This window comes from Eulemur rufifrons, chromosome 25 (assembly GCF_041146395.1).
Source record: "Eulemur rufifrons isolate Redbay chromosome 25, OSU_ERuf_1, whole genome shotgun sequence".
Taxonomy (NCBI): Eukaryota; Metazoa; Chordata; class Mammalia; order Primates; family Lemuridae; genus Eulemur; species Eulemur rufifrons.
The window spans coordinates 12,908,502-12,922,571 of record NC_091007.1 but is presented as its reverse complement, the minus strand read 5'-3'; the positions used below and the strand labels follow the sequence as shown (position 1 = coordinate 12,922,571).

The 14,070-nt window shown below is 35.6% G+C and overlaps 1 protein-coding gene across 1 annotated transcript in view; it reads right to left on the bottom strand.

Moving 5' to 3' along the window:
• MALRD1 (MAM and LDL receptor class A domain containing 1) overlaps positions 1-14,070 on the bottom strand; it is a 456,545-nt gene that overhangs the window by 400,609 nt on the left and 41,866 nt on the right. Inside the window, 4 exon segments of the mRNA XM_069458846.1 lie at positions 2,022-2,229; positions 3,443-3,561; positions 9,402-9,542; positions 11,070-11,171. Of these exon segments, the coding sequence (XP_069314947.1) occupies positions 2,022-2,229; positions 3,443-3,561; positions 9,402-9,542; positions 11,070-11,171 (570 nt within the window).

The window sequence follows — 14,070 nt, the reverse complement described above, 5'->3', positions numbered from 1 at the left end:
GCATTTGGAGGAGGTGCTCATGAAGTTGGAATCTTTATTTATGAAAAAAAAACCCTTGTATTACAAATTTAAATTTGTAAAACACAAATGTAAAAGTATGTATGTGTAAATGTTGCACAGTGGTTTTAAATTTCAAAGGAAAGCCTCTCTTATTTTAGAAGACTATACATGCACATGTGTATATATGCACAAATACATTAAATACTTTAGTGCAGAAAATAGCATAAATTTACAGCCATTCTAATAATTCAAATCTATGTAAGTTATTTCTTCACAGCAAAACTAATTATAAAATAGTTACATGAAATACTCATTTTGGCATCAAAATATTACTATATGAATAACTATCTGTACCATATGTAATATGGCTACATTTCTATGTCATATCCCCTATATTAAGTCGATCTTAAGCAAACAGGACATGCTTTCTTTGGACAAATGAGGTTACATTATTTGGAAAACTTCGAAGACTAATGAGGAATACTATTTTTGTTCATAAAAACAGTTACCTGCTCCTGCATTCACCTAAAGAAAATTGCAGAATGGTATTCAGACCTATTGAGTCATAAAAATATCAGATAAATAATCAATGCAACTTCGATAAAGGAAGAGAAATGTGAAAATATGTCCAAAATCAAATGCTAAAATATCTACTAATATTCTGGGTGGGATTCGATTAAGAAAATGGATTAAAAGGAGGGGGGCACAAAGAATGTCTTACTACAAGGAAAAAAGGGAGAAAAAAAGCTAAGCTTTCAAAACACAACAGGAAAGAAAGGAAATATACTTTCTTTCCATTATTGAAATTAAGAATAATAGAAACTGTTAGAAAGATGAATTTTCCCCAATAGAAAAGAACTAAATTGTCTGTAAAAAAAAAAAAAAAAATTAAATAAAGTACAGAAAGGAATCTGACATACTAACATTTGAGAAAATAAATTGTCCTCACATTGTTCTTTTTGAAAGAGCCACCCCAAAACTCCATTGAGATCATATTAGTTGGTAGATTATTTTGTTCGAAGCTAGGTGTTTAAGAAATTAATGGGATTACTGTTCACAAACAGGCCAGCAGGGGGTTTCACCCTTGCATTCCCACCTCCTCTTCCCCACGTTCCTCTCCATTGCTCTTAATAAAATCTTTATCTGTCAAAAGAAGCATATTGTACAAAGATTTTCATTAACGAGGTAGCGTGTATCTTACAATATTTTCCCTCTGCTCAACAAAATATTTCACTAAAATAAAACACTATCATAAAATAAATGTCAAAATTTTAATGTTTTTTTAAAAGCCACTTGTTTATGATATAAAAATGGCATTCATTTAGTTGAAATTCACGGTTTCTAAAGAGATGAGAGAATCTTAGTTGCTAAGTTACCTCACATGAGAACCATCATTGGGTTGTAAATTAAATCATATTTTCTTTGAAAAATGACTGGGCTTGAATAGTAATGGGATCTCTTGTCATCACTCCTATCAAAGATTCTTCAGAAAGGCCTGAAAGGAAGGAATTTAGGCCTTTTTTTTTTTTTTTTTTTTTTTTTTTGCCCTCCTGAATGCCAGTCGTGGCTGAAGCAATTTCTGGAGGAAATGGCAGCCCACCTCCTCTTTTTCCCTCTCCCCACTGGGTCCAAGATAATTGGATAATTGGTTAGAGAGGAAAAAAGCACACATTCAATAAAGGTTAGCAACTCATACCATGCACCTTCAATGGGAAAGTACAAAGAAGTCCCCTCTTCAGCTCATTTTCCTCTTTACCCAAAGCACACACATTCACATGCACACACAACAGTAATCACAACTGTTCATTTGTTGAACAAACAGATTTTGCAGTCTTAGCAGAAAGCACCAAAACATTGAATTAACATAGAGACTCCTGAAGAAATAGTGCTAATAGTTACAGAGCAAGAATGATGCACATTCGTCTTATTTCACACACCTTTACCTAGATAAAGGCTATTTTAAATCCTACTAACAATCGCAAATTAGAGCACGTAAACGAATAAACCATTAATTCACTTACAGCAAGTTGCTGAGTCCTCATCACTCTCATCGGAGCAGACTTGTCGAGAGTTACAGATGGATTCTTGGGCAATGCACTGGCCAATGGCACAAGTGAATTCATCTACAGAGCAAAGCTTTCTGGGTGAGGCCCATCCACAAGCATAGACATAGAGCTGGTCCAGCCTGATGAAACTTTTCTGGCTCAAAATAGTCCCTTCAAAAATAATCTTCAGAAAAAAAATATGATCAATGTATTTTATAATTTCTTTTAAAAGACAAAAAAAAACAAAGCAAAGGAAGGATAATAGAGATCAAACAGTTATTGAAAAAAAAACACCTGTTTAAAAACCAACCAAATGCAACATGTAACAAAGTTCCTATTTGATAAGCCTGGACCACGCTTGTAAGACTGATGGACGCATTTGCTCCACTAAGACCTTTGAGAAACCACTCAAGATCAAATATATCTAACAATTTATTTTAGGAAATAGTATTAAATTTAAATCATATATAATAATAATAAAACTTTGTATGGTGTTATATTCTTTATGTGCAATGAATATCATATATACAAAAATTACTGGACCTATATCTGCATATTTTCATAGCAGTAAGAGATCAGATATGCAAAAATGATATCAGTTGGGGTTCTAAAAATTGACGAGTTTAAACTTAAATTTCAGAAGCCTACCATTATTGAAAAGCTGGTTACATTTCATATGTACTTAGAAACCTAGAATAATTCCCAAATTTATTTTCTTTACATTTTACTTTGAGTTATAAACAAAACACACTTTAATCTTCACTTTATGAAAAATGAAAGAAACTTGTCGAGTATTTTGTTCAGAAGTTATAAAGATAAATATCAACTTATAAAAATTAAGCCAGTGCCAAAATGTTAACTGAATGGGCTGTGCTATAAAAGTCAACTTTGTTAAGACTGCTGCAAAAATGCTATGGTTCGGAAATTCCAACTTCACAGGATATGTAATTCTGAAAGTCTGCATGGTTATACCTCCACTATCTTTTGGGTTCTTCCTTTTAACACCTGGAACAATGTATGAATGTGATATTTCCATAAAGGAATGAAATTGGTTTCATAAGCCACACATACAATCAATCTTATCATTTTATACTCATACTCCAGCATAAATACAGATATATACTCTATATACAACACAAAATCTCATGTGAATTTTTAAAAAACTTTATACAACAAGAGTAGACACATTCTGGTCCCTCCACTCATGGGAAATTTGGCCTGAGAAGGGCCATGTACAGTAAAAAGAAGTAAGTAGGTAATTGCTCTCCCCAAATACACAAGTCTACATCCCTAATTTAAATGCTAATGTAAATTTAGCAAATGATGATAAATTCACTACTGCAAAACTAAAAGTTAAATTTATGATAAAAAAACTTGTTTTTTTTTTCTTTTTATACCTTAAATGTCTTCAGACTTTCTGGTATTAACATGTCTGCTTTCACCCACTTGTTGTCAGTTGATGTGTTATATGTCCAAAATATTTCTTCTTCCTTTGATTTGAAGAGAAAGACATTAATCATTTCCCAATTTCTACTCTTACATTTACATACATGCTCCCTTAATTATATTAATAGTAGGGATTACCCTACCTGCATGATATCAAGTACTGGGAAATTTAAATATTGTCAGTAAAAATGAAAAGCTGAAATAACAGTTTTAAAAAACAAGGAAATAAACCATGTCTATGTAGTAAAACTGCTGTTTTTCATGGATAAAGAGTATTAGAACAAAACAAAAATGTCAATTGAAACTTAAAAGAAATAAAGTACTGTACTTCACAAATAAAATTCTAAATAACGATTGATAAAACCAGCAATTTAAATGCTGATCCCAATAACATTATTACATTTTGCAATATTGCCATGATACTAGAAAAGAAAGAAAGAATAGGGACACATTTAAAATAAAGACTAAAAAATGTTATCAGGCCGGGCTCGGTGGCTCACGCCTGTAATCCTAGCACTCTGGGAGGCCGAGGCGGGTGGATCGCTCGAGGTCAGGAGTTCAAGACCAGCCTGAGCAAGAGTGAGATCCCGTCTCTACTAAAAATAGAAAGAAATTATATGGACAACTAAAATATATATATACAAAAAATTAGCCGGGCATGGTGGCGCATGCCTGTAGTCCCAGCTACTCGGGAGGCTGAGGCAGTAGGATCGCTTAAGCCCAGGAGTTTGAGGTTGCTGTGAGCTAGACTGACGCCACGGCACTCACTCTAGCCCGGGCAACAGAGTGAGACTCTGTCTCAAAAAAAAAAAAAAAAAAAAAAATGTTATCAGTTTCATTTTCTGTGCAATCTCAATTAATATTAAGTATTTTTCCTATGGGAAAATTCATTCCAAGTTTCAAAATATCCAGTTATTTTCTGGAGATTATATTCTTACAGTTTGACTGTTCTGGACATTCTATCAAAGGCCTTTTTACATCTTCTGGAAAATGCTATGTCATATACCAGTATTATGATTATTTTTCAGGTTGCAAAATGTATGTAAAATTCTCACTACATGCTTTGAGGTAAGACACTCAATAAGCTTATAATGTACTCTAAAATTGTGCCTATGGTATTATTGGTCTTTATGATTTATGACCATGCTCTCATGCTCTGAAATAATCCTATTTTTGTTTAGATTTTATTAGACATTCAAGTTATTAATAATTTGACATTTCCTAGAGAAAAATAGAGCACACTGTTCATGATATTTGCCTACAGGATGCATTGATTTTTCATGTATCAATGTAGTGAAAATGCGGAGAATGACATAATTATGTCTCAGGTCGAGCTCTGAGACTGGCTCTGTGACCACCTTTTAGTATGACATAGAAAACAGCCCTGGAAGGTGACCTCTAGTTGTTATCCAAATGACCTGTGACATTCATCGTTTTTCAGACTCTTGCAAACATTTATCTTCTCACTCAGCTTCACTTACTTCATTCATGCCCAAGATTTTCTAAAAATGAATCTATTTTCAACTTAGTCCTGTACCCTGTGATGCCTACATCAAATTTCCAAGTCCCACATATTTCAGAAGATACTCTAAGTCCATTAAAATTTACTTCATTACTTATTCATGTCAACAGTTAAGACTGCCACCAGGCAATGAAGCACATGGGGTGGACATATTTTCAGCTGATAGCTTCCATGTCCCATCAGGATGAATTGGAGTTATAAAAAGTTAAGAAAATGCAACTAATTTTTCTTCTAATTATTTCCTAAACAACTTTAGTTATTTAGCATTGAGACACTTATACCCACCACAGACGCTTTTAGTGACATCACTTGGAAAATTGCATTAATCACTTCCCCCACTTTCATTGTATGAGAATAATTTAGAGCTCTTGCGCTCATTTTTCACAATGACTAAGTGATTTCCTTCTAACTTACCTGAAGATGAATGCATTTCTGTTTGTCTGAAAAGTGGGCAGAGTTCTTTCCAAACTTAAATGGCTTTTCAAGCACTAAGTTAATGGTATACTGTGAAAGAAATCCACATTTTTCTTCCACATTTTCCCGTCTGATGGTACAAGCAATGATTTAAAAAAAAATTTACCCCAACTAAATGAAATTAGGTTTTATTTTATTTCTGTTGTTACTCTCAGACTGTTTCCTTGTTATTACACTTGTAACAGATGTTAATGTACAAAAGAAATCCCCAGCCCTGCAAAGCTTTTCAAGTGATGTTCTAATTTTCTATATTCTTAAAATCAGTTAATAAAATTTTTAAAATTATCTTTGCTCCCCCCAGACTAGAATCAATAATGTTGATTTACCTGTCAAGAAAAATATTTATCTCCACATTTCTTAGAGATGTCAGCTTATCCTTTACTCTTTCAGTAAAGAAATCAAAGATACCAAATTCAAGGTTGTTGGGGGTTTCTTTAACTACTTTTGATTGCATCTGGGGATAGGACCATGTATTAATAATTTGGTAAAGACCTTCCTTCAAGGAAAGAGTATTACATATTTGAAAACTGTATAATACAAAAAAAAAAAAAAATACTCCCTAAGGCATTTTCTTTCTTGCTCCATTTGCCAGTGGTGGGAATTTAGAAAATATGTAAAAGGTCCCACAAACTGGGTACCCCACTATCCATGGCTCATTGGCATGGACACTCTCCTCAGAATAAAAAAAAATAGGCCATTGCTATGATTATTATCTCAGAGATGATGGACAGAATCTAATCCCAGAATAGTTAGAGGGTAAAAACTAAATCTGCTACACCACATTTAAGGTGACTCAAAAGAGTGAACTTTTTATTTAACAATTTGCCTTCACCTGTATTTTCTTTTTCTGCCCTTTTCTTTTTTTAGAGATGGGATCTCACTCTGTTGCCCAGGCTGGAGTGCAGTGGTGTAATCATAGCTCTCACTGCAGCCTCCAACTCCTAGGCTCAAGGGATCCTCCTGCTTCAGCCTCCCGAATAGCTGGGACTACAGATGCATGCCACCATGTCCAGCTAGTTTTTAAAATTTTTTTAGAGATGGGGTCTCACTATATTGCCCACGCTGGCTTCAAATTCCTACATCCTCCCTCCTAGATCTCCCAAAGTGCTGGGATTACAGGTGTGAGCCACCACACCCAACCTTCACCTGTATTTTCAACTTCTCAAGTTCTAATGTCCTCTGGAAATAAAGAAAACAATCCTTAGCATGCTCATTAGACATTTCTTGGATTACTGGCTCACATGTATACAGACTTATGGGTGTTTACCGTAGAGAACAGCATTCTATTCATGGAAGATGTAAATGATCATTTTCATCATGAGCTATTTTTTAAATGATAGATTTGAAGTCCGTTTTAAGTTTGTGATAAAACATCAACTTGTGACTTAAACGTACTTTGATGGAATTTTGCATCAGTGACCAACATGTTATGCACAGAGAGAATAACAAACAGTTTCAGAAAACACAGGACACACTTCAGGATACTGTTTAAACTAATGAATCAAACATCAGTCAACACTCTCTAAGATATACAGCTAATTGGTTCCGATTAATACACAAAATCAGTTTGCCATGATTAACTTTTCTTCTTTTCATATCACGTGAGAGATGGAATTCATCAAGAATAGAGTTACGATGTGGAATCTGAAGCCTTTCCTGTACATTCTAAAGCTACTAGAGGAATGATATTGCTCATTTTCAGTAATGCATCATTCCATTCCACATATATTAAAACTTTTTAAATCATCACTGATTTTCAAAGCAGATGAAAATAACCCTCAGGTTTAGATCATATATGATACAAATTTCTACTTAAATTTAAGAAAACAACTCATTAAATATTTAAGAACAATAATTTATTACCTGCCATGTGAAAAGTACTATCATAGGACCATATATTAATATTTTTAAAGCATCTTTAACTATAATTTAAACTCAAAAAAGTTATTCTAGAATTTTTTTCACTATGCCTTTGGAAATCAAAGAATGTTGCAGATTACATGGAGGCTTACTGGGTTTGGTTTATATGGTACAGGAAACAATAACAAATATTACTGAGGCATGAATGGCACAACATATCTGGATAAAGTTAAATTTTGTCTGTCTTTCTTTTTGTTTGTTTGGTAATATTTCTCCCATGTATCAGGAAAGTTTGAAATGCTGCAGAAAGGGTAGGGAGATGTTTTCTCCTCGCCAACCCCATCCCTCACACCTTACCAAATGTAATAAAATATATCAAATAGGATTGTAGGGCAGTGAGGTGTCAAATACTATTGCAAAAATCACAAAAACATAACATAGTTCCAGAATGCTAGGAAAATTATGCATCATCCAAGCAACAAAAGAGAACATATTAGGCCATCTGCAATATTGTGATTTGTGGAAATATAAATACTGTGTGTGTGTGTGTGTGTGTGTGTGTATACGTGTGTCTTTGTCCTCATTTTCTGGTACAGAGTTACCAAAACTCTTTCAATTTCCTAAGCAATAGGGGTGGCTAGGAGAATATTTTGTTCTAATATCTGCTTTTTGACCCTGGTTCCTGACATGAGAATTCCTAATCCTTAGGAATTTCCTGGGTCATATGAGCACCTTTCCTGCTAAAGAGGTGACTCTTGGCGGGCTCCTAAGTGGGGACTGGTCGCCAGAAAGACCAAGCTGTGTTTAGAAGCATGAACTTTCAACCCCCACTCCCCCTTCTTCTGGAAAGAAGAGAGAGGTTAGAGATTGAACTAATAATCAATCATGTCTATGTGATGAATCCTCTGTAAAAATTCCTGAACTGCAGGGTTCAGAGAGCTTCTGAATTGCTGAACACACGGAGGTTCCTGGAGGGTGGTGCGTCCAGAGAGAGCATGGAAGCTCCTTCCCTTCCCACACACCATGCCCCATGCCTCTCTTCCATATGGTTGTTCATCTGCATCCTCAATGATAAATGAGTTCTGTGAGCCATCCTAGCAAATTATCAACCCTGAGCAAGGGGTCATGGGAACCCCAATTCATAACCGATATATCAGAAGCACAATTCACAACCTCGGGCTTGCTGTCGCCATCTGAAGTGGGGGGCAACCTTGTGGGCCTGAGCTCTCAACCTATGGGGGTCTGCACTATCTCCAGGTAGCTGGTATCAGAGTCGAGCTAAATTGTAGGACACCCACTTGTTAAACTGAACTGATGTGTGGAAAAAACACCCACACATCTGGTGTCAGAAGTGAATTATTGAGAGTGCTGAGGGAGTGCGAGTAGGAAAACAGTTTTGTTTTTCTTACACTGCAGGGTCAGTTTGCCAGTTTGTTTTGACTTCCACCATCTAATGAGAGGACTCATTAAACTTTATGCCTGAGAACTCTGTGAGAGGGCTGGGCAAGGAGAGCTAGAAGGAAGAAGACTTGGAATGATGGAATGTCATGACAACGTTCACTTCACCTGTTCACTCACTCCACATTTAAACTTTTTTTTAAAATTCAAGTGACTCATTTGTCTATATTTAATCAATAATTATCAGTCTTAAAAATTACATCTACTCGTACCTGAACAAGTAATTTCTTTACTTCCATCATATTTATATTTTTCATGATATAAATCCAAAACAGACCACATCAGAGATTCAATACAGAGCTAACAGTAAAGAATCCCAGATATTTCATTTTTATTAGATTTATAGTTTCTTTAATATACTTTCATGAATTTTAACAATTGCATAAAATAGTATTATGCAAATTATCATATTAACTTTATACATGATAGTATTCTCCTAAACCTGCTTCTTAATAATTCTTTCTAAAAGTGTAGTGAATAAAGTCAGATTAAAAAATATCTAAATCCCACACACAACTGAGAAACAGAAACATAAGTTTCCAAGGATAGAAATTTCATGTATTCAATGAATTTGAAATAAATTCAAGTTTTTTCTTGGACACTGTTTTCCATAGAGTAATAGAATCGAAGATGGCAGCTCTTGCCCAAGCAGTGACACACAGAGCTATTTAGATAAGCCCTGCTGTCTACCTGGTTAAGAGTAAATGCATCCTTGGCCCCTACCCATACAAAGTAACCTAAAAGATAAAGGAAAAAGAAGCAATTTAGGAAAACAATTAGCTACTCCCTGAATAAAATTATTATATTTCTGAAATTTTCAAAATGAGGCTTAAAACACAAATATTTTATTTAAAAGGATAGCATGTTTTTCACATGTGATTTCTAAAATGTATTGAAATCCTCTCCTAATTCCTGAAATCAAAGTTGGATAATATTTCCAATACTAAAATTCCATATTCTCATAAAAGAAATCTATATATAAAAATTCCCATGTCACCAAATTATCATTTTCCTTTAAATGTCACAATGCAATCTTTCTTTAATAAAGAATTCCTCTTCATTCCTCCTAGAATTTTCTCCTTTTGATTATTTTTTCTACCTTTATAGAAACATCTTTATAGTTTAAGGAATACAATTTAAAATGCTCTCTTTCTTACCAAACCATGTGAAAGTATTAGGTATCTATAGGCCTATTAAACATCACCTATGATTTTGTAGTACATAAAAATATTGTCAATCAATATTTCCCTCCCATCTGATACTGAAAATCAACTTAGACTGTTCTTGAACCGGCAATATTGACAATACAGAGATATAAAGAGGTTTTTATGATTTTAAAACCAAAGCTTCATTTTCAAAAATAAAGTCTAAAATGGCTCATTTCTTTGTAAGTTAATGAACATTTCTGCAGCTTCAAAAAACTACAAATGTAAATCAAGTGAAACTCTTATTTACTAGAAATATTAGGCTTCAGTCAAAATAGCATAATAACTTCATATTTTGCCTCTGACATAAACACAAAAAATAATAAAATAAAAAATTTTTAAAAGAAGTGACAGAAGGGGATTAAACACAAGATAAAATATCTCAAATGATGAGAAAAAACAGATAATGCCAAGTAATAGATAGGATGGAACCCTTGGACTCTGGGATCCAGAAGCAGGCTGGATTCTGACAAATTTAAATGCTGCACAAAAAGGAAAGTTAGAGAAACAGAGTCAAACTCTCTCAGTGAAGCCAAAGACTACGGCGAGGAAACCTACTCATAAAATGGAGTACGGGATGTATCAACATTCAATGCCTTGGTCTATAGCTAAGTGACAGGATGTGCAGAAATCCAAGTATAAACATGAAGTATGAAACCCTACACGAGTATTTTTACTCACATAAGGTCTTGGGGAGCTAAGTCATGCTACAACAAAATTGCTAAGCAAAGAGGGGTAGGAACAAAGAGAAAGAACAGAGAATAAGGGAGGGGGGTGAAGAAAGAGAACAAATCTCATTGAAAAAGAGCCTACAGAATTTTTGGTTTCTGGATCAGTATATAATTTCTAGATGGCTTTAATGAGGTGGTATAACAAAACGTCACCACTTTAAATTGATGTATTTAGTATCTTTTACTTTATAAATAAACCACATCCTTCCAATAACGCCAGAGCTAAAATGGGACATTAACATCAACAAAGGGTAGTATGCACATATGCCTATCAGTCTTATAAATTGCCCATACACCAAGAAGGTGAGAATCTCAATTTAACACTTACATCTCAATTCTTCATCTATCGAATCAAATCTGCAGAGATCTGTGCCTGGAGGGCATAGTTCCTGCTTGGCATTTGATGCTTCTTGACATGGTAAAATTTCATCTGTTAAAAAGATTGGCAAGAAGTTAGATGCATGTGCAACTGGAAAGACTCATGTATTTTTAAAAATATTAATATTCACTCTACAAAGCACTCTCAACCCAGCTCCACTTCATGGCAGCATCACCCCCTAGGTTACCCTATTGTACACACATGTGCTCACACACAGAGATGGAGACAAAAACTGACAGAACGAAACATCCCTGCCAATGCTTCTGTATTTTAACCAGAATTCTGTGGTGACCAGCAAGCCCCCAAATCAAACTTTCCATGCTTCCACTGAAGTGAGTAATCTGCCCTAATGTTGACACTCAGAGTCTACTATTAGGACAATTGCACATATGTTAAATATAACATAGGGTGCCCTCTTGAATTGGAAGCTGGAACTACCTTGGAACTACTTTCTCTGAATCCCTCTCAAATTGTACCTGCTTTTTTGTTTGTTTTCTTTTCCCCAAACCTTCCCAAAACAGGACTTGCACGAAGAGTAGGAGTCCTTCTTGCCCCATTGCCACCACCAGACAATTCTCACTCTCACCTTCCCAAATGCCCAAGCTCTGACCCTCTCCAAGCCATCTTGTCACCATCATCTACAGACATTGGTGCACGATCCCTCTGTCCCTAAAGATTTTAGCTCTGGGCTCACTGTCACTCTTTGCCATTTCAATATCCACTTTCACTTGCTTCTCAGTTTCTTGATTTGTATCAGTGATGATCTTGAAAGAGAACTTTGATGAAAGACAACCTCTGCCCCTACTCCTCTGACCAAGTATTACCATGACTAAGGACGATTACATGTCCTTGTCTTATCAACTAGCCCACTCCCCAACCTTCACCCCACCTTTCCAACTCCCTCCCTTTGCATCTCAACCCTAACAACGTGGCGACTGCACCAGGCCCTGCAAGCCCACGGTTGGTTCTACAATCCTTCCAATTTCTTCCATCTATCAAGTCCTCATTTCTTTTCTTACAGATTTTAGGCAAGCAGTCATCCCTGGTTTTTCTCATGCTTCCCCACAATCTCACAGCAAAATCTCTGGTAAACACAGCCCTCCACCTCCTTCCGCGTGATCCTGTGCCGCTGAATGGGAGAGAAGAATCTCCTGACCCTACAACCTTCTCCAACTAACTTCTCAAAGTTCTGCCCACTCTCGCTGACTCCAACACCAATTCTTCTCCCCACTTTCTCTCATGAACCTATTCTAATAAGCGTGTTTTTTAATTGAAGTAAAATTCACATAACATAAAATTCAACACTTTGACCCTTTTTAAAGTATACAAGTCAGCAGCTTTTAGTATATTCACAGTGTTGTGCAATAACCACCACTAATTCCAAAACATTTTCATCCCCATAAAATAAAGTCCCATTACCAGCCACTCCCCATTCTCTCCTCTACCCTGGACCCCTGCAACCCCTTATCTGCTTTCTGTCTCTGTAGAGGTGCCTACTCTGGGCATTTAATATAAATGGAATCATACACTACGTGGCCCTTTTGTGCTTGGCTTCTTTTGTTTTCAAGGTTCGACCTTGTTGTAGCATGAATGAGTATGTCATGCCTCTTTTTTCCATCCTTACTATTTCACTGAAACTGTAGGTTGACCCCTATATTGCTAAATCTAATATTTAATTTTTCCTTCTCAACATACTTGACATTTCAGTAATATTGGACATAATCACTTCCTGCTTCTTGACATATTTTCTTCACCAGGCTCCGGCACATCATTTTCTCCTGATTTTCCTATTACATGACTGACTGTTATTTCTCAGTCTCCCCTGCTAGATTTCCCTCATCTGCTAATGTTAGATTGCCCCAGAGCTCAGTCTTTGGGTCTCTTCTCTTCTCTACACCCTCACAGCCTTGTTAATATCTCATGCCTTTAAAGCCTTTCCTAAATGCTAATGATTCATACAATTTTTATCTAAGGTCCAGAACGTTTCCTGGACTTCGACTCAGATATCCTCCTGCTGACTTTGTCCTTCTACTTGGGTAACTAACAAGCATCTCAATAGAAATAGGTCTAAATCTAAACTTCTGATTTTTCTCTGCCCCAACTTTCTCCTCCTAACAGCCTTTCTTACTGCAGTTACTGACAACCCCTTCTAGTTCAGGCAAGAAATTTGGAGACATCATGATTCATATCTCTCTCTCTCTCTCTCTCTCTCTCACATGCCATCTATCAGCAAATCTCTGCTTTATGTATTAAACACATCCAGAATCTAAATACATCTCATCACCTCCACTACCACTACCAAGTCTGGCTCAAGAGAACATCATTTCCTTCTGGATTATAGTAATAATTTCTTAATTTGCCTCTTGATGGCTGCCCTTGTCCCACTACAATCTTTAGAGATGTGAGTTAGGTCATGTCTCGTCTGCTCAAAACTCTTCCACGGGTTTCCATCCTATATGAAGTAAACATCAACATCCTCACCATGGTCTTCTTCATGTAAATCAGGCTTACTTTTGTCTCAGAGTCTTTGCATTTCCAGTTCTTTCCAATATGCACCTGCCTTGGTCCCTCTATTTCTTGGCTATTTTGCTCAGATAATATGTGACCCTGCTAACTACTCTAATTTAAAACATCACCATCTCACCCTCACCTCTGACACTTCTCATCTCAGTTTTCTGTTTTATTGCTTTCCATAGCAAATATCACCACTTGACATAAAACATATTTTTTATCTATTTGCCCAGTGTCTTTCTCCCCCTGATTAAAATGTAAACTCTATGAACACAATGATTACTATTTATTTTTTTCACTGCTATCTTCCCACTGCCTAGAAAAATTCTTGGTATAACAGGTGCTCAATGTATACCTGTTTGATGAATGAATAAATAAATAACCTGAAAACAATTCGACAAAATTTTTAAAAATATTGTAGACTGTATGTAAATCTTCT